This window comes from Mya arenaria, chromosome 12 (assembly GCF_026914265.1).
Source record: "Mya arenaria isolate MELC-2E11 chromosome 12, ASM2691426v1".
Classification (NCBI taxonomy): Eukaryota; Metazoa; Mollusca; class Bivalvia; order Myida; family Myidae; genus Mya; species Mya arenaria.
The window spans coordinates 47,961,605-47,984,175 of NC_069133.1; the positions used below are offsets into that span (position 1 = coordinate 47,961,605).

General features: G+C 36.9%; 1 protein-coding gene across 5 annotated transcripts in view; it reads left to right on the forward strand.

Moving 5' to 3' along the window:
- Positions 1-244: 244 nt before the first annotated feature.
- The window catches only part of LOC128210381 (cytosolic purine 5'-nucleotidase-like), an 81,232-nt gene continuing 58,905 nt past the window's right edge, over positions 245-22,571 (forward strand). For all 5 annotated transcript variants that reach the window (XM_052914707.1, XM_052914710.1, XM_052914708.1 and 2 more), the window contains exons 1-4: positions 245-328; positions 3,913-4,057; positions 9,592-9,665; positions 19,248-19,365. In XM_052914707.1, the coding sequence (XP_052770667.1) occupies positions 3,957-4,057; positions 9,592-9,665; positions 19,248-19,365 (293 nt within the window). In that variant the 5' untranslated portion in view covers positions 245-328; positions 3,913-3,956. The remainder of the gene's footprint in view (positions 329-3,912; positions 4,058-9,591; positions 9,666-19,247; positions 19,366-22,571) is intronic.

Sequence of the window (22,571 nt, forward strand, 5' to 3'; positions counted from 1 at the left end):
ACTGTGCAGAATCTTCTGCGCATGCGCGTTGAAAGCAATAACAGCTCTTCAGTGGATATTGATCTTTGAAGATCGTTTTGAAAGGACATATCGTAAAGAGTCCAAAGAGAACGATATAAACATGCCAAGTTTATAATATTACAGTATTATTTACAAACAGAGGCCAGGGTTTGAACAATTTAAATTTAAAAACCTATGAAGTATTCTCAATTTTAAACCGGAAGAAGAATTGGAAACAAGGAAAGTCATACTGAAAGTTGTAGAAAAACCATCTTTGTTTGTCAGTATTACGTTTGTGATATTTAAAGGTAGATTCTCTGCAGTTAAGGTTTGTTCATTGGCATTAATGTATGTCCCTTTCTACAGAAATTAATTTATAGTGCAGAATTACGAAAAAACTTCTGTATATTTGTAAAATGTTTACAGGTTTAGAAATTTGAGGTGGGTGGAGAATGTAAACAAAGCCCAAATTCGGTGTTATTTTGGCCCTTTACTCCCGAAAAAAAAATGCAGCTAATCATGAAATGTTTATGATTGAAGTATTATAAATTATTAAAGTGAAAAATATTAATGATAATCTGTATAAACAGGCTAAGAAAATAGGAATGTGGTAAACATACACCAGACCAAATAAACAAATCCAGTTCAAACCAGTTCATAAATTAACTGTGTTTGAATAGTTATTTCTACTGTATTTTTATGCCTCCGAAGGTGGGCATATTAAAATCGCACCGTCCGTCTGTCCATCCGTCCGGCTCTGTAACTTAACCTTGTATGGACAGATTTTAAAATAACTTGCCACATGTGTTCCACATACCAAGACGACGTGTCGCGTGCAAGACTCGTGTCCCTACCTCAAAGGTCAAGGTCACACTTAGTGTTTATTCACAATGGAGTGCTGCATATAAGGACATAGAGTATAGGTTGTCGTGTCCGGGCTGTAACTTTCTCTTGTAGCCACATGTGTACCACATACCAAGACGATGTGTCGCGTGCAAGACTCGTGTCCCTACCTCAAAGGTCAGGGTCACACTTAGTGGTTATTCACAATGGAGTGCTGCATATAAGGACATAGAGTATAGGTTGTCGTGTCCGGGCTGTAACTTTCTCATGTATGGACAGATTTTAAAATAACTTGCCACATGTGTTCCACATACCAAGACGACGTGTCGTGTGCAAGACCCTGGTCCCTGCCTCAAAGGTCAAGGTCACACATAGTGTTTATTCACAATGGAGTGCTGCATATAATGACATAGAGTATAGGTTGTCGTGTCCGGGCTGTAACTTTCCCTTGTATGGACAGATTTTAAAATAACTTGCCACATGTGTTCCACATACCAAGACAACGTTTCGCGTGCAAGACTCGTGTCCCTACCTCAAAAGTCAAGGTCACACTTAGTGTTTATTCACAATGGAGTGCTGCATATAAGGACATAGAGTATAGGTTGTCGTGTCCGGGCTGTAACTTTCTCTTGTAGCCACATGTGTACCACATACCAAGACGATGTGTCGCGTGCAAGACTCGTGTCCCTACCTCAAAGGTCAGGGTCACACTTAGTGGTTATTCACAATGGAGTGCTGCATATAAGGACATAGAGTATAGGTTGTCGTGTCCGGGCTGTAACTTTCTCATGTATGGACAGATTTTAAAATAACTTGCCACATGTGTTCCACATACCAAGACGACGTGTCGTGTGCAAGACCCTGGTCCCTGCCTCAAAGGTCAAGGTCACACATAGTGTTTATTCACAATGGAGTGCTGCATATAATGACATAGAGTATAGGTTGTCGTGTCCGGGCTGTAACTTTCCCTTGTATGGACAGATTTTAAAATAACTTGCCACATGTGTTCCACATACCAAGACAACGTTTCGCGTGCAAGACTCGTGTCCCTACCTCAAAAGTCAAGGTCACACTTAGTGTTTATTCACAATGGAGTGCTGCATATAAGGACATAGAGTATAGGTTGTCGTGTCCGGGCTGTTACTTTCCCTTGTATGGACAGATTTTAAAATCACTTTCTACATGTGTTCCACATACGAAGACGATGTATCGTGCGCAAGACCCATGTCCCTACCTCTAAGGTGAAAGATACACTAAGTGTTTATTCACAAGGGAATTCTGAATATAAGGACATAACAGTGTAGGTTGTCAAGTATGGGTGGTATTTTTTATGTTCAGAGGCAATTTAAAATAACTTGCCATATGTATTTGACACGTAAAGGCAGGATCAACTTTTCATGTACTGACCTTGTTCGTAGGTCAATGTCACATTCGGGGGCATTCGTCACATACTGTGACAGCTCTTGTTTTATTAAGATATTCATTTTGAAATGTTAAACTTATCAAATATACAAAATTAATTGTGTATCTGTTGATAGTTACTATAATTAAATCCCGGACTGCACTACAATGTAATTGCTATGTGCATCTGTCTGGGATTGAACCCTCGACCCATTGCTCTGCTGGTGGACACTCTACCATGTCACTATAAAAGCTAGCTCTCACCATCCTCGTTAGTATAGTGGTTAGTATCTCTGTCTGTAAAGTGGGAGACTGGGGTTTGGATTTCCCTTTGCCAGCCAAATATATATTAACAGGTGGTTCCTTTTTCTTTTAATAGTTTTATTAGTCTTTACAAAGATGCCTGCAAATACATTATATTCAAGAATTTGTATTTTTGTGAGAATATACATCATTATTAAATTAGTACAATAATGCTCAGGAATGTATTTTTACTCCCTTTATCTGTGATATATATAATATATCACAAATAAACAGGATAAATCAATACATGTCATGTCCAAATAATTGTACGATGATGGATTTATTTTACAATTTTTGATATGGCAAATCCTTCACGTACAAATTGTTTTGTACCAAAAGTGGGAAGTTATTCTGATTGGGATTCCGGGTTAAAGCATATAGCGTCTATTCAATATCACAAAAACAAGAAATATTACCAGATATGTTATTTTATATTTGTTTTGTATACAAAAAAAACCTATCCCACAAATTATAATGAGTTTGATGTGTTTGTCTTCATTCCATACTGTCAAAACATAACAATATGATATATATGAAGGGCACCTGCAAGGCTGCGGTTCACTGTTTTACACCAATCAGAACACTTCGGCCATGGCCGAGATGTTATGATTGTATTTACGAGGTCTATCTCGAAGCTTGCCGGAGATGGCCCAGTTATTATGCTTAGCATAATTGTTGTCTGTGTCAGTCAAGTTTTGTTTGATTGGAAAGGTAAATCCTGTGCTGTAATGCATGTAATGCTTATTTTGTGAAAAATATCTTTGCACTTACATGGTATAATATGAATATAAACCTTTATTATCTATTTTAAACATAAAATACTTCTCCAAATACAATTTCAATTTTTAACAAAACCCCCCTGTTTTTGCACAAACCCGTTTAGAGGTTAGGGATTAGAAGAATCCCGTATAACATGTCTATTATTTTAGACTGATGTCATGATGTGCTAACATAATTATAACATAAGATTATCTGCTGCAGTAAATAATAAAAATCTTCAAGATTGACTGAATAAGTAAGCAATCAGGTCTTCTAAAACAGTTATGTGTTTTGTACATTTAGCAGGAACATGTATGTATACACAAAATTGCATCTCTTCGAAGCTTTGTGGGTAATCAGTGATACCAAATTTCCTCGATTCAGCTTTTTTCCCCTTTTCTGCCACAAAACTTTAAAAATTAAACTTAAAAATTTAAATTGTGGCCTTTTGTCTGATCTAGACAAAAACAAATTGTATATATATAGTGTGATGGGGGGTACTCCTAGTTCATACTAGTTTTTTCTTTCTTTACAAATTTCTGTTGGTATAGTATGTGATGAACTGTCTTAAGATGTCAAAAGCTTAAAGTTATTTATTTTTTTCAGGAAGCATTCTCAGTCCTAGAAGAGCAAGAGAAAATTGATCAGCAATGGATGTCAAAATGAGACCAAAGCTAGATTTTGCTGATTTAAGACTAAGTAGGGGTATGTCGACCAGCTACAGAATGTTCAAGAGGGAACCGGATAAGAGGTAACTTACCTTTATTATTGAATGAACCAATCCGATAAGATGAAGAATCAAATCATGAACGAAAATTTAGTGATGGTTCATTATTAGTTTTCCGCAAGCCTGTACACGTACCAGTATCCAAATATATATGGGTAACTATAGTCATGCAAAGTATTTTGGGTCCATTTATCAATGTTTGAATTCATGTAAGAAGTTTGTTAAACTTATTTAATTGACAACAATTATTTAATAAGTAGGGCTAAAAAAAATGAGTCTGTTAACGGTTTTAGTGCCACAAAAATAAAAGGGTAGTTCGGGCAGTATTTTGAGAGAAAAAAAATGGTCTGAATATGATAAAACCTAGATGGCTTTATTAAAACAAAACCTTCAGGCATTATTACCAATTCAGTTCAAACATTATATATTTTATAACGATTGTGAAGAAAGTTCTGATAACTTATACAAAGTCACTCTCATTGGTATGATGTTGTGTGAGAGTGTGGTCTTGTGTTGTGGGGGAAATCAGAGTACCCAGAGAAAACCCACTCATCTGACTTGATGACCACTTACTGAACTCACATGCAACCAGGCTGGGAATCGGACTGCTAAACAGACAACAAATATGAATCTAGAAACTTTCGCTGTACACAATCCAAAAGGAGGAAAAATATGGAAATGAAACAGACATTTTTTTGTTTTGTCACATTACAAACCCAATCATGCTCCCTGGTGGAATATTGTGGAGGAAACCATATAAACCTAGAGAAACTCATTATCTGTCTGGATGATCTCCAGTCATCTTGCATACGCTGAAGCTGAGGCTGAGGATCAAACTATAAAAGGCTTAAAGGAAAAGCAAGTTTGCTGATGACTGCTCAACTGGGCCTGACAACATTTTGTTAGAAATTATCACAATGAGTGTTGAGAATATTGCACAGAGCCCTCATATTCTTGTTAATGACCAGCAGTTGCGAATGTTTTTGGTTCTAACAATAGAAGTAATAACTTCAAAAGAATCAGTCTTTAAGCTAAAAGTTATAAATATATTTTAGTAACAACCCTGATTGAAAAGAAACATGAAATATCATTCAATATAAATTTTACAATCATGTAACCTTGAGTTTTTGACCAATTTCATTTTCAAGGTCAGTTCTCAAGGTCATATCAAGGTAGTCCAAGAATTTGACCAAAGTTTTAAGTAGAACATTGATATACCAAGACCAGGAATTCCAAATTGTAGGAATTTAAGAAAGATCGTGTGATATTATATTCCCCATATTAGTGTCATTGTAAATAATTAAAGAACTAATTTTCACCCATGTTTCCAAGTGCAATGTTGTAAATCAGGTTCTCTCTAGTGGAAACAGTATTGATTGGGAAAGCAGGAAAGTACATGATGTTTAAATGAAATTACATGCCATTCTGTTTTGAAAGGAGTGGACTTTTTTGTTCAGTTAAAATTTCCTTGAAAATAGAGGCATTATTAATTGCTTTGTTAAACCGTAACTGAGTTATATATGCCACACTTTTATACTGATTGTATTTAAATAAACACATTTCCTAGAAACTCTAAATACATTATCATAAGTTTCAAATCTTAAAAGATCATGTTATTGCATTTCATTTTCCATTGGTTGCTGCTTTCCTGAAGGTATAAGCCCTATTAGCGCTTTTATTATTATAACTGCTTTTCCCAACCAGCTGTTCCCACCTAAAAAGACAAAAATAGTTTCCTATCAAGTTTAATTTCAACATGACTTTTTATGGCCTAAATTCATATATGAGAATGTGGGCTTCTCTTAATTTTGTAATAATGGTTTATTGATTGGACGTCACTGCCTGGTGACTTCATGGTCCTTCAGGAGCAATCAGCCCTTTAATATCCATATAGGCAATAATAAATAATGAGCAGAGATTTTTCTCTGTTTTCGATTTGAGATATAACCCATGTGTTGCTGCTGTAGTCAATGAAGTTGACAATGACTCTCAATAAGTACATTGGTACTTGACCTTAATCATGAAGAATTTCACTTATTTGACATGGTGTCTTAATATTTAACTTGGCTTTCTGAAAACATGTTATATTCTACATCAGTCCTACGCTTATTGACTCTGCCCTTCTTAATCATGAAGGTTTTACATCATTGTATGTTAAAGTAATAGTTAGATGACATGAATTAAAATCTTACCTTATTCTTATTTCACCATTTCAATATTTTTCACTGTTTTGAAATTTCAGCCTGCTCTCACTTCCAAATAAAAAGTCAGCATACACAGGCCTGGGTCTCAATTTTAACAACATCATTTCTGAAATGATGTTATATCTACATACAGCCCTCTTTTCTGAAAATCTGCAATTTAATGTCGTTGAATATCCTTTTTAGGCATAATATTATAATTAAAAGAAGAATTGTTGGTTTCAGTGTAAGATTGCAATATATTTCAACTCATGAACACTAAATGTAAATACTTCACTTTTGGCCTACAGTAATGCCACTAGTGATATATAATTATATTTTAATATATATTGACCAAGGTTAGGTAGAACGAAACCAGTCTAAGGCAAACTTGTATGGACAAAGGGAAAACCAAGATTTGTATTTTACAATTTTCTGAGATGGGCGCCGCCATCTTGCATCTCTTTAAATCACAAAGGAATCGCGAGAGCGCTGCTGTGTGAGAGAATGTGTTATACAATGTCCACTTTGCACCCGAAATAACACCTGTCTAAAGGTCGCCGCCCTGTTATCGTTAGTCCATATAACAAATAAAAAACAGGGGTAATAAAGTCACAAAGGAATAACCTTGAATTCCTGAAATCACTGTACAAATAATCAAAAATCTATTTAAGTTTGGCGAGACAATCGCCTACGCCGAAAAATATCTGAGAATGGCCAAGAACAATGTCATCAAATGATTGGTTAAAAATAATAAATAATGCTAAGAAAATACCCTTATGGTTAAAAAGGTTAAAAATGTTTTTCCATAAAATTTCATATATATATATATATATATATACTGTCGAAACTGGTTGGCTCGAATTCGCTTGGCTCGAATTTCTTGTTGGCTCAAATTGGATGTAAAGGTCCCATATGTTTAACCTCAATGTAAGCATATCCGCTTAGCTGGAATTTTTCAAGACTCGAGGTATTCTGGCTGGTCCCTGGGAGTTCGAGTCAACGAGGTTCAACTGTATATAGGTTTTGGTGCTTACTCAGTGAAATATATAACAATCTTACACAAACAAAACGAACAAATATTGTCTATGCTTTAATGATAAATTTAACTTATGTTTTGGTGAAAAAAAATCAAATGTTATCTTAGTGGAAGTTGGAAATACGTCTTGGTGAAAGTTGGAATTCTCCAAGGGCTTAGAGACATGTCAACTGATGCTGAAATTTTGTTGCACTGTAATTCTTTTTTCAAGAAAATCACAAGGGTAGTATCAATCTTCTGGTAAAAATGTCATAGAGGCATTTTAATTGTTACTTTATTCTGTTATTTCCTCCGAATTATGTGAAAGATGGTGGCAAATTTGTTTTCTATTGTGGTATTATATAGGTCAGTGTTACAATTAAGGTTTTAATAAAGTCAAGACAAGATTAATAATATACTTCTAAAAATCTCATTGCACCCACAAAACAATTGAAAATAAATTGAAATGCACATGCTTGTAAACTAATACAGACAAACTGATGGTATATTTTCCAGACATGGTAATCATGTACCGTTAGAGCCGGATATTGATCTTCGTTATATAAGGCTCTGACTGTAATCTTGGCTGAGAAGGGATCACCAGACTCACTCAATAAACCTATTTTGGAAGATTTCTTTAAACTTTGGACTTTTTTTTTTAAAAATCCAGAAGGAAAGAAGGGAGGGTGCAATCCCCCTCAGCAGCCCCCCCCCCCCACACGCCCCCTTTGGTATGCAGTATTCAAGGGTGTTTAAAGGTACTGGAGTAATTGAAACTCTAGGGGCTGTATGCAGAAAATAAAACTCAAGCATTATTTGTTACACAGACTCTCAAACGTGATTAATGTTTTGTGTATGCAGGTTTTGGGTGGCAAATGAAGCAATGTTTAGTCTTAAGGGGTGGGGTGGGGGGTGCACACTCAAAAACATGTCCCTCAGCTGATGCAAATACAATTTTTGGCTATGTTTGCCATAACATATTGCTAAATTATTAAAAGGAATAAATTAAGAATATTGTCTGAATCACCAAGTGTTGGACTCAAGCCTGGTACCCCTAAGACGTCTGGGACAGCAGATGTTTCTATATCTTGATGACTGTCAGCTAAATACATTTTTGTTTCATTGCAAAACAATTGTATTAAGCCAAAAGCTCTTATTAATTAATATGAAACACTTTAAGACAAATATGTAACACTTTTTAATTAATCAAAACTCTGGTATTTAATGTACAACTGTTTTCATTATATGATGTGTCCTTTTACCCATGTAGTACAGATATAAAATTGTCGCCAATTTGAAGAGGCGAAAAGTATTGATCGGAATTACACCGTCAGAATTTTACAGTAGAAAAGGAAGGAAGGAAATCTTATATGATGTTCAAGTGCCTTTAGTTTTCTCTGAATGAAAAGCTCAAATGTTAATACATTAAGCTGATAGATATATTTTTATAACTTGACTTAAATCTGTGTGGTATGCCGACCATATTTGATTATGCCGACCATATTTGAAATGTGTATGATGCACAATGTTGAAGAACATTATTTGATTCCAAACCATTCTATATTCATTGTTGCGAAAAAGCACTCTAACGGTAATATTGGACCATTGGCAGTTATGGCTCTATACGTTTAGTCTGTGATATTGTGAACTGTCGTGCATCAGCTTGGGAAGAAATATATAGGATTTATTTGTTATTGGCGTGAGATGTAATAAAAGAAAATATTGCCATATTTGTGCAAGGGAATTCAATTAACGCACGTCTCAGATTCCATTATTGTCTTTCAAAGGGAAGGTGTCTTATTATGGAAGTATTTATTAGCCATGACAGTAACATCTTACCATCATTTTATGTGACCTTGACATTGGACACCTTAAAGATTATCTTCTAGCATAATTATATACAATTGTAATGTTTAACATTATTTATCCTTGTCTGGAAAAATATTGGATTTCAAGTGACATTTTGGGACAATGAGAATTGCAGACTGACTTAAACAATACTCCGGGAATATGGACTGGCAATGTTGAAGGAGAAATTGGTGGTTATTCCAGTGTGGTATTTGTATAAAAAAAATGACAATCTAAATATTCATGTGTAGGTGTCATCATAAAGTGTGTTATATAACCGAGAAAATTAACAGAACTATTTTAAGAATTACAAGCCACAGACAGTAAATGAGGAGAACCAAAACACGTTGGCGAAGTTTGAGTTGAGGCCCATAAAAAACGGTGGAAATACGTGTGACCTAATTTCATGATTTCGGAAGCTACAAAGACATATTTTTTGAAAAACAAAACATGTCATTTGGGCGTAGGTTTAGTTGCAGTTCCACTAAAAATGAAATTTCTCCAATTTCCAGAGTGTTCGTCAACCGCAGCCTCATGCTGGAGAAGGTCAAGTTCTTTGGATTCGACATGGACTACACCCTAGCAGGTCAGTTTGATTTTTTTCTTATAGTTTATTTTTTCCTTGTTCATTCGGCATGGCCTTGGTGTTGTTTTCAACTGATTAGCAAAAACCATCACACTGACACATGTTACAAATCAAAAAGCAAAAAAATGTTTAGCCTCTTGCTTAACTTTAAAAAAATAATAGCAGTTGGCATGTGAGCAGTTGTTGAGAATGTTTGAGTTAGTCACGAGGCCTGCATGTGACAGTTCAGGTCACATACCACTATTAAATTGAGAAAGACTAAATTCAACCTAAGGAGAGTTGCCATCTATAGCTCATATTAAAAATCAAGTAGCTTCAATTAGCACAACTATATTACAACCCTAATGTTCACTATATCATACTAATTACTTTCTCTTATGTAATGAACATCACTTGTAATCGGTATTTCCTTCAGGACCATCATTGGTGTTGATGCTGACATCCCTTCAAAAAACGAGCTAGCATTCTAACATGCTATATTGCTTAATCCCAGCACATATCATGTTCTAAAACCTGTCACCTGCGGCCTGTGTGCCTGTGTTCCAGCGGATTTATGACATGATGCGTGCAGGTATTAGCCTAATTAGGAATGTTGCAGCAGTTATTAATGGTATTGAGATACATATAAGTAATCGCAAGCCAATTAGTGAGAAGTTGATCAGAGAAGTTGTCATTTTACCTATATTAAGATGATCGATTTGTGCGATTAACTTCAATATTAAAATCATAACTATATGTGTTTGTTTCAAGCATTTTGATTTAAAATTTGGATAAATTAATTCTACTGTTCTTAAAGACGAGTTCATAAAATCTTTGTGCAAATCTTTGCAGCTTCATATTTTGCATTAATTTACCTATAAAAACTTAATGAGTTTTTGATGGACTTGGCTGAAGCATATTCAATTATCTAGCAAGTTTTTTTCCCTCGTTTTATTCCTTGTAAATGCAAATTAAAATTCCAAACAATTCAATAAAAATAAACAGCCCATCAGAATCCTCAATAAAAGTAATTGAAACATGATAAATTGCTCAGGGTCATGGTTAAGTTAATACATCTTCATTCGCATATTTCTATTCATCAACAATACCAGTTCCCCACCCCTTCGATTTAAACTACATCCTAAATTAAAACACCCGCGAACGGACACAAATAAGGGAATGGACGGAAGCCAACGAGGGGTGATGGATTAGGGGGTCAGCGATCCGAGATCTAAGGGAAGCCCCTAGGGTTTTGTACATGTATAGAGACGTATGGGACACCTCCGGCTTGTGAAATGACCAATGTCACCTTGATGTCTGTCCATAGGCCATTACCGTGTTACGCTCAATTTCATACGATGTTTTTCTTGCTCATTTCTAATTATTTTGATACATTTGTGTGAGTGAATTAAAGCCTTTTTCCTGCTCATACCATGATATGTGGGAATCGCCCCTTACAGGCAGACGTCATTATAAATGGTGGGAAATTCTTGTGTCCATGTCCTGAAGCTGAGTTATTGTGCTAAGGTGGACGGTTTACTGTAAATTATGATTGCTTGATGAGTTTATTGCTCCTCTTTCAGCTGTATCCTCACTTCACATCCTTTGTCGTCATTCTTTAGTTCATTTAAAGGTTTCTTTGCTTACACTCAACTTAGATTTAGTGCCTGTCTTTTTTTGAAGAAACAGTTAAGGTTTTTTTGTAGCCTTGATGTGATATCATCATGCAAAAACTTTTGTTGGCCAGGATTGAAAATTGTTAAGATATTAACTTTGAACTGGTATACAAAACTGTAAAGATGTAAACTTTGAACTTGGTATTTAAAACTGCAGTGCTCCAGCTACTGGTCTTAATAGTAGGGGGGAGTGCTCTGCTGCCTAATATGTAATATGCACCCTGTGTACTTTTGTTTCCCAGAGCTGCCTTTGATGATTATGAGTTTTTTTATATTTATTTTGGACATATTGTCAAGTCAATTTTCGGAAATATTTAAGTATGAGAACAATAAATATACATAATAAGTAAAGATAACAGCTTTGGTATTTATAACAAACTTTTATAATTGAAAGTAGTTACAACACATACACAATAAGAATCAAACATTGACCCATGCAAGTGCCCCATTAAGGCTCATTCAGTGCGCATCAAAAGTGACTTTTGGCCTAGCACCCTGAAATTTTCAAACCCTGGCTGCAGCACTGAAAACTGTTGAGGTTTTAGCTTTGAACTTGGTATATATGTTCATGATAGCGCTGCACATTCTATTAGCATGTAACCTTAGCTTAATACTTGGTGAGTTATGTCCCTTGATAAAGTGAGAAAATGGAAAGGCATGGTGGTTCTCTCGTTATTCATCATACTTGAGTCAATGACAAGAGATGCAGAATTGATGTTTGTGTGCAGATTGGATTTGTCTGGAAACCTGATCGATTTCCAATTGCATACCCTATATAACCTAGCTGCCCAAAATCAATATTGTTTTAAAATGTTCATTTATATCCAGTGATCTCTGTCGGCCGACAGTTACCATATTGGCATCACTGTTCTCAAGCATTTTATTCGAGGACACATACATCTACCAATTTAGAACTGTACTATAGATGTCTAGCTTCTCTTTTTGCAAATTAGAAATCAATGTGGAACTGACACAGAGACTTGAAAATTTGATGCAGATCCCAACAGCTGCCCCTGGCTTACTTTAAATAGTTGCCTGTGGCCTCAGCTGGGTAAAATCAGTCTTGACCATTAAAATATAAACAATACAACTTTTTATGTGCTGCTTTTCATGTCATGGGACATAAAACAACTATTAATCACAAATTATCCACGATATCTCCACATCTCAACACGTCATCAAAGCTAAAAATCCACAAGGGTTACAATTTTAATTGAGGAATAATGCTGTTTGGATCTGCATCATGCGATGGAACAACGTACATTGTACTAGCACTGTACAAATTTTCAATTCTGTTAGGATTTTAACTTGATTTAAGTAATATACCAAAAACCTACTGACTACTTATTTTTTTGTTAAATGGAAAGGATTAATAAAGTCATTATTGTCGGCGATGCTGCATCTTGCTCGTATGAGAATTGTAATGTGTCTAGCACCGCAGATCTTTAAATTGAAATACCACTCACTGAAACATACCAACAGCATTGTTTGGTACAAAACATTTTATTTATCATCTTTATGAAAATTATCAGACACAAATCAATAAAAGTGATATGTATGGAAATCCATCTCCTCCCGGCCCCAGTTCAAAACATCTTAAGTCCCAAGATCAGGATTATAACAGGATCAGGCTCAGTAATCTATTTTGGGGTTGGTATAAATTGTATAATATTCTCTTGTTAAAGAGTTTTTGTGGCTTTTAAAGGAAATAATATTTGAGATATTAAAATAAGATAAACTACTTGTTTTTTCATAAAATCATACTTTTTAATATGTAACAGTAAGTAATATTGCTAAACTTAAAGTGAGATACGCTTGAGGAATTGTGACCTGGTCTTTGTCAGAGGTGGTCAAAGTAATCCATTGAGTTATACAACCAGTTATGTGCTATTAGGGTATTTATTGGTGAAATATAATGCCTTTATTGGTCAATTGAATGGTGAAGTGACAACCAGCTTCATGTTTGGACTGGGATTTTCTATCCACCTGGTCACTCCAAGTAGTTTGTCAGAGGTGGTCAAAGTAGTCCATTGAGTTATATAACCATCAGGGATGTGCTTTTATTGACTGATGAAATATAATCTCTTTATTGGACAATTGAACTGTTAAATGACACTTTGAAGGAGCGTTACACTTCCTATAGGCCATATAGGCCAATTGGCCTTCACTTTTTTTCTGAAAAGTCATAAAAGCAAAAATCACTTATACTGGTATATTTAAGATTGTTATTTAAAATGTAAGGAAATTGGTGTATTTGAACCTATATTTCAGGTAGGAAATATACACAAAGATGCACCTCCAAAAATCCACCTAATAATACTTCAAAACCCTCAATCAGCCTACTCATCATTGTAAGCTGGTCTACGCCCCTGCCTCATTTCTAAAGTGTTTTATTCCAACTCTATATATGTCAGCATGATTTAAGGACATTATATGCACCGACATGACACCAGATTGAGTAACGCTACCCTTTCTTGCTATCAATGGATTAACATTGCTTAACAGATGACATCACAGCGTTTAATGAAATTGTCACTACGTGATAAAAAACCTGTGCTATTTCCTATTAACATTACCATAAAGACCCGAAGGGCAGATTATATCATATCTATTCATTATTTTTTAGATAATTTTAAAACCGTTTCAGTGTCTACATGAATATGTTAAGACTGTTAGACTGATTTCACACACATATTAAGGCTATTTACATTGCTTTAAGTTACGCGCTAATGAACGATGACAGCCATTTAAACTATTTACTTAAGTTCAATTTAAAAGCTTCCCAAGCCATAAAGTCTGATTAAAAAAAATTCACATTTTTTTTTCATCTGATAATCTAATAAAAATCTTAAAAAAACAGGATGTGAGGAAAGGCTTATTCAAATTTGCCCTGTTATTTTATTTGTTGACAGTTATGGCTTACGAACAAGATTTTTCTAGCTTTTGCGGGTATTGGGTAATATTGAAATTTGCATCTTTACACAAAAGATTTAAACGCCATGATACATTATTTGAAAGATGAAATAAATTGTGGCTATCGCTATAGAAGATTTTAGTCTTAAATCCTACATAATTTCAATGCCAAGGAAAGATTATGGGATTTGAAAGGATTCTTTTTTTTTGTACTCGACAACCATACGCAAACTGCCACCAAACTTCATATCTATGACATAACTAAGGATTTTCCATGACAGACCATGGTAACAATATCTGTTTGGAATTTGTGCAAAACATTTTTGCGTTCCATTGCATTAAAAATTGAATTGATAAAGAAAGACTTAAAAAAAAGAGTGTTTTTATTCATGGCCGCCTCAAAACAGACAATATGACTGTGTTTCCGTAATAGATTCATGTCCCAAAATTGGAGAAAAAATATGTCAAAAATTAAAACAGACAATGACTGAGTATAATGCTAAAAAAACACAACGCAACAATAATACTTTGTCTGGCAATGTTTATACTGTCAAATATGCTTTTAATTCTGATATTGATTAAAGAAGAAATAAAAACAAATGTCAAAAAATAAGTCAAGGCGATTTATTTTTAGTTTTAAGCGTTTTGGCCTTGTAAAGAATGACTCCCCCCCCCCCATTATAATAAAGAAACCATTACAAATATGCAGAATTGTAAGCTGTATTACAAAATATTGGAAAAAAAAAAATACTAGCAATATTTTGACACTATTTTTAACTGGGAATTTGTTGCCACATTGTCATTAAAGCTGCACTCTCACAGATTGATCCTTTTGACCCCTTTTTGTCTTGGAATGATCCAATTTTTGAGTAAATGTCTGTAAACCTGAGTGACATAAGACTGGTGACAGAAGAGTAGATCACCGTTTTCCTATTTACTTTTGAAAAATTATGTTTTATGGCTAAAATCAATACTTTCTCTTTAAAAAAAATGACATTTTCGGCAGTTTTCCATACAATTGAGATCTGTTCTTCAGTGAGGCCTTCAGATGCCAAAATCAGCTGATTCTGTGACAAAAACATTGAAAATGGCGAAACTGTGACAGTGCAGTTTTAATTGAAAACCCCCATTTATAAAGGCTATTTTTTTTATCTGTACACAAATAATATATGCTATTTTTGTTTTGCTCATAAGGTAAGTCGGCCAAACTCGTATACATGCGCTAAACGGTAAAGTCGGCCAAACTCGTATACTTGCGCTAAACGGTAAAGTCAAATAAGTTAAACATAATAATTCATTAAAATTAAAACCTTTCTTTTTAGACTTGGTACGTTCAGGATTTCCATTTTTCTCTGAGCTTGATTTCAGAAGTGTTAAATGACTTAGATAATAATGTCCTTTACTCCCTGCTTGAATTCCATCCTGATGGATTCCTCTCAGGCCTCAGGGGGCTCGACATTCTCATGTTGAACTATTTTTTTCTCCTTTATAATGAGGATAGAATAGTCTGAATGTTGGATGGGCTAGAATATTGCATTGTTAGCAAATTCTATTACGGGAAGGCTACATTAAAATACAAAACATTTTATTGCTGACATTTTAAAGTAACTAGTTTGAGCTATTAGTGATCAAAGCCTAAGAATTTATTTGTTATTTTTATGAAAAATATCTATTTATAAGTCATAGATGACACAAATTCATCACAAGATACTTGTTCATAGCGAGTAGGTCAAAGGAAAAATATGGAAAGTTTAAGATATTGATGGCACCGAATGAAAAACCATTAGATGCCAAAATGCATTTTGCATAATGTTGAGGGTTCGTACAAAACTGATATTGCTCAAGCAATTTTACACAGAATTGAAACTGTCTTGCACTAAGTCTGAAAATACAGGGATTTCATTCATCCAATGCTTTTACAGCCTTGTATCATTTTGATTTTTTTGCTTTCTGATAGGCTACAGAGAAGTGGTTGTTTTCTCAAAAGAAGCACGGAAATGAGCATATTCAAGACAATTAAAAAAGATTTTGTGACAAAATGTATATTCTGGTTTTTCATTTAGTGCCTCGATATTATGTCAAAAGCATGCTATGTAGACGTATTCGCTATTTATATTAAGATTACATATCAGATTTAGGAGGCAGTATTTTAATGTACTTCTTCAGTAGATTTTAAAGAACAGCGCCAGTCTTGAATTCCTGCTACAACTCTCTCCTCAAAGAAATAACATCTTGTTCTGTATATATTAGTACCTGAGGAAGATTTGAAGAGCCCACAATTAAAAAAATGTTATTAGTGATTGATGTTAACAAATTTAGAACAAAAAACATACATCAGTTTGAGGAAGCTATAACAGACAGGAAATGTAGGAAATGTTTTCAAAACAAAAAAGGTCTTTGAAGTCCTTTTGGCTGCAGGAAATGGAATTGGCAGTGGTTGATCTCTTAAATCCCAGTGCTGTGTCCACTCATTTTCACCAAAACTCACATCAAAGTGAATTATGATAAATTGGTCAGTTTTATCATTTAAACTTGTTCACACCCCATAAAGCTTTTGAAAATAGTATTTGCACATCAATTCAAATGAGTTGTAACAGCCTGGGTCTAAGTAGGGGCACTTCCTCCCTTGTTTTCCGGTGGTCAAGCAAAATGGACCTGTGGCCATAACTTTCATGATAATTTTAATACCTCGTAGGGGTCAGTTTTGAAAAAGGAGTGGCCCTTGACCTTAGATTGTAGTTTGAAAGTGGTCGAGGCAATTTTCACTCCAGTTGAGCCTGTAAATTGTTTCCTGTTTTGACAGTAATGTTCAAGGTTTGTTTTAAGTTGACCAAGGTTTGTTATAGTTGGCTCTCATGCAGAAACATGGGAACCTCTAAAGTGGATGGACCCATGATGGCCTTTTGGGTGTAAGAAAATATTGAAATGCTGGGAGAGCATTTGAAGAATAAAGAGAAAACCATTTAGTTCAACCAGAACTTGAGCCATCTGTACTGTTGAGGTAGTCAAAAAATCATGAGATAATTGTGGTATTTTTCAGTTTCTCAGTTAATACATGTAACAACAGATAATTCTAATGATTTCCTCTCAAAATCCCCAATTTGCATGCATGCAGATCCGATTGTACAATACTGGAAACACTGAAAAAAAATCTATTCCCTAGAAAATTGACAGAAGAAAGATTGATTGCTGTGGTGTCTTATTTTCTTCACAGCCATTATTTCACACATTTTCCTGATTTTCCCTTCATTATGTGTCACATTGTCAGAGAAAATAAGATCTATGGCAGTTTCATATTTGTTTTTATGATATTCTGTTGCTCATTAGCAGGTTATGGTAACCTAACCATTATAAATTGTATATTCTTTATACACATCAATCCGTTTTTCTAATAAATTCACATAATTATATATAGAATATTTCTGTTTTTATTCAATAGCTTGGAGATGGGGCTAATTCGTTTTGATGATGTTTCACTTGTCACATGTCTGTGCCAACTTTCATAAAGAAACACTGAGGAGCTGTAAGTGATCTAATCCTGAGAATCAACTTGTCATTTTTATGAAGGATTGAGGCCTATTAAGCCACAGATGACACAATTTCATTACCAAATTTAAGGCAATTACCAGCCTAACACAGCTACTAAAAGAGCAATTCACCAACCATTATCACCAACCAACACAGCAAGGTAATAGGCCAACTGGGATGGCAAAAAGGGCTAATACAGAGCTAATGGTTGACCATAAATTACAATCATTTTTCACACAGACAAATTGCTGTATAAAATACATCCTGCCAAGCCTGGGAGTATTGTTTATATCCTTAGCCTTTCTCTTGTGGGAGACCGGAAATGGACATCAGTTTTATACACATTTCATTTCTCATGACATTGAGGGGACATTGGATGTCCACAACTGTCACCTGGTCATTAGCTGGTGGCACATTTCAACCCAGCCTGCATTAGGTAATAGAGATATTTTGTGAGGTTTGTTGCAATAATGACCCACCATGCAATGAGAGTTGAAGGCACATGAGTTAGTTTTGCCTTTCTTCTCAGTATTAAGGCTTGCTTCAATATTGTTTTATCTTAAAGTATAAATTCAGAAGGTTAAAACAGTCTTTCATGGAGAAACAGTCTTTCATGGAGTAAACACCATTATGTTTTGTGTTTTATTGTGGTCAATGTTTAGTGGCCCAATTTCCTTAAAAACAGACAAGGGGCTGAATCTGACCCCTGCCAGACTCCATGCTTCCTGTGGCTGAAGGAAAAGGGGTCAAAAGGGGATTGAGAGAGGATACTGTTACTTGGGTTACTTGGATTTTTTTACTTTCAGCTGTCTAAAAAATTAGCTTGTCAGATTTATGTATCATATTAAATGGCTGAAAAAAAACAGTCAAAATTATGAAGTGTTTCAGAAAAATGTCAACACCTGTCAATGTTTCTTTAACTACATGCATGGCATATTTTAGACATGTTCAAACATGTATATTGATGAACTTAGCGTTCGACTTAGGCTTTATTTGCAGTACAAACTTCGTTACTGATTTGATTAATTTCCTATGTTACTTATGTATTGTGATTTACAAGTGATTTATTATTTCAATTTCATCCCAAGATTGAATATAAACTTTATCTTTATATCTTCTATCTTTATATCTTATCTTTTATATAGATACTGATATTATGTTTTCTTTGTATAACAGACATGATGCATGGTAGTGTGAATTCAATATATACCACACCAGCTAGGCTTCTGTACATGCAATTTTCTATGGAGAAACTTTTGTCAATTATCTGGTTGATAGTCTTTTTGGTGTATATTCAAACACTCACATAAGGCTGCTATTCAATAAACTGCCTTCCAGACAGTTTTTCTAAGATAATCATTTTTCTGCAAACATATATGTTCAGTGGAAAAGCAGACTGTCTATTCGAAAAAAATCTATCCTTTAAGGAGTAAGCAAAAGTTATTTTAAGTTGATTTCCCTTGATTCAATATTATTCTCATTTCAGTGTACAAATCTCCCGACTATGAGGCCCTGGGTTTTAAACTTATCAAGGAACAGTTGGTGCAGATTGGCTACCCTGAGGCCCTTCTGGAGTTTGAATATGATCCAACATTTCCAATCAGGTGAGACCCTGCAAGGTTTATCCTTCTTCCATGTATGCTTTATGGTGAGGCCCTGCAATGGTTGTCCTTCACCCCAAGGTGAGACCATGAAAGGCTTGTCCTTCATCCAATGTGAGGCCCTGTAAGGGTTATCCTTCATCCATGTCTGCTTTATGGTGAAGCCCTGCAATGGTTGTACTTCACCCCAAGGTGAGGCCATGAAAGGCTTGTCCTTCATTCAATGTGAGGCCCTGTAAGGGTTATCCTTCATCCATGTCTGCTATTAGGTGAGGCTGTGCAGGTTTTCGCTATTAGGTGAGGCCCTGCAGGGTTTGCTCTTCACCATGTGTCCGCTATTAGGTGAGGCCCCGCAAGGATTGTTCATCACCCATGTCTGCTATTAGGTGAGGCCCCGCAGGGATTGTTCATCACCCATGTCCGCTATTAGGTGAGGCCCCGCAGGGATTATTCATCACCCATGTCCTCTATTAGGTGAGGCCCCGCAGGGATTGTTCATCACCCATGTCCGCTATTAGGTGAGGCCCCGCAGGGATTGTTCAGCACCCATGTCCGCTAATAGGTAAGGCCCCGCAGGGATTGTTCATCACCCATGTCCGCTATTAGGTGAGGCCCCGCAGGGATTGTTCATCACCCATGTCCGCTATTAGGTGAGGCCCTGCTGGGTTTGTTCACCACCCATGTCCGCTATTAGGTGAGGCCCTGCTGGGTTTATTCATCACCCATGTCCGCTATTAGGTGAGGCCCCACAGGGATTGTTCATCACCCATGTCCGCTATTAGGTGAGGCCCCGCAGGGATTGTTCATCACCCATGTCCGCTATTAGGCGAGGCCCCGCAGGGATTGTTCATCACCCATGTCCGCTAATAGGTAAGGCCCCGCAGGGATTGTTCATCACCCATGTCCGCTATTAGGTGAGGCCCCGCAGGGATTGTTCATCACCCATGTCCGCTATTAGGTGAGGCCCCGCAGGGATTGTTCATCACCCATGTCCGCTATTAGGTGAGGCCCTGCTGGGTTTGTTCACCACCCATGTCCGCTATTAGGTGAGGCCCTGCTGGGTTTATTCATCACCCATGTCCGCTATTAGGTGAGGCCCCACAGGGATTGTTCATCACCCATGTCCGCTATTAGGTGAGGCCCCGCAGGGATTGTTCATCACCCATGTCCGCTATTAGGTGAGGCCCTGCTTAGTTTGTTCATCACCCATGTCCGCTATTAGGTGAGGCCCTGCTGGGTTTATTCATCACCCATGTCCGCTATAAGGTGAGGCCCTGCAGGATTTGTTCTTCACCCATGTCCTCTATAAGGTGAGGCTCTGCAGGGCTTGTTCATCACCCATGTCTGCTATTAGGTGAGGCCCTGCAGGGTTTGCTCTTCACCATGTGTCCACTATTAGGTGAGGCCCTGCTGGGTTTGTTCTTCACCCATGTCCTTTATTAGGTGAGGCCCTGCAGGGCTTGTTCATCACCCATGTCCGCTATTAGGTGAGGCCCTGCTGGGTTTATTCATCACCCATGTCCGCTATTAGGTGAGGCCCTGCAGGATTTGTTCTTCACCCATGTCCTCTATAAGCTGAGGCTCTGCAGGGCTTGTTCATCATCCATGTCCGCTATTAGGTGAGGCCCTGCAGGGTTTTCTCTTCACCATGTCCGCTATTAGGTGAGGCCCTGCAGGATTTGTTCTTCACCCATGTCCTCTATAAGGTGAGGCTCTGCAGGGCTTGTTCATCACCCATGTCCGCTATTAGGTGAGGCCCTGCAGGGTTTGCTCTTCACCATGTGTCCACTATTAGGTGAGGCCCTGCTGGGTTTGTTCTTCACCCATGTCCTTTATTAGGTGAGGCCCTGCAGAGCTTGTTCTTCACCCATGTCCTTTATTAGGTGAGGCCCTGCAGGGCTTGTTCATCACCCATGACCACTATTAGGTCGGGCCCTGCTGGGTTTGTTCTTCACCAATGTCTGTAGGTGAGGCTCTGCATTGTTTGTTCTTCACCCAAGTCCTCTTTAAGGTGAGGCCCTGCAGGGTTTGTTCTTCACCCATGTCAGCTATTAGGTGAGGCCCTGCAATGTTTACCCTTCATCACTGTTCGCTATTAGCTGAGACCCTGCAGGGTTTGCCTATCCTCCAAGGTGACGCATTTGAAGGCTTGCCCTTCATCCAAATGTGGGGCCCTGCAAAGCTTGTCCGTCATCCAATGTGAGGCCCTGCTAGGCTTGTCCTTCATCCAATGTGTGCTGTTAGGTGAGGCCTTGGAAGGCTTGTCCTCCATCCAATGTGAGACCCTGGAAGGCTTGTCCTCCATCCAATGTCAGGCCCTGCAAGGCCTGTCTTCTACCTGAAGGTGAGGCCCTGGAAGGCTTGTCCTTCATCCAATGTGACGCCCTGGAACGCTTGTCCTTTATTTATGTCTTTTGTTAGGTGAGGCTCTGCAAGTCTTTCCTTTCACCCTGAGGTGAGGCCCTTCATATCATCATTGAGGGGGAAGAGTTTTATCATTGAAAAGTATACAAAACTTGATGCCTTGCAATAACTTCTGATGAGGACAGGAGAGAAACCCTTCATTTTGGCATCACGTAAATTATATCTAAAAAAACTCAAGTTTTACACATTATACCACCAACCTGAAAACCAAACTTGCAGTAACCAGCAATTAAGAAACTTCCTTTTGCATCTTCAAACTTTGATAAAACATCTAGCCTTCTCACATTCATTTGTTGGCTATTTTTAGCTCTACTGGCCAAAGGCCAGAAGAGCTTATGCGATGGTAATGTGTACGTAGTATGTTCCTCGGTGCGTTCGTGCGTCTGTAAACCAGCCAGATCCGCCCATGCATGCCTAGATTATGGCCCTTGATAGTATAAAAAAAAGCTATTGTGTAAACAATTGGTTGTGAACATGATACAGTCTTCAGTTTTGATTGTATCTCGATGAAACTTGTACAGTATCTAGATATCCATTAGAGCTCGGTCCCTTTCGAAAACCAGCCAGATCCGCCCATGCATGGCTAGATTATGGCCCTTGATAGTATATAAAAATGCTATTGTGTAAACACTAGCTTGTGAACACGATACAGTCTTCAGTTTTGATTGTATCTCGATGAAACTTGTACAGTATCTAGATATCCATTAAAGCTCGGTTTGTTTCGAAAACCAGCCAGATCCGACCATGGATGCCTAGATTATGGCCCTTGATAGTATATAAAAATG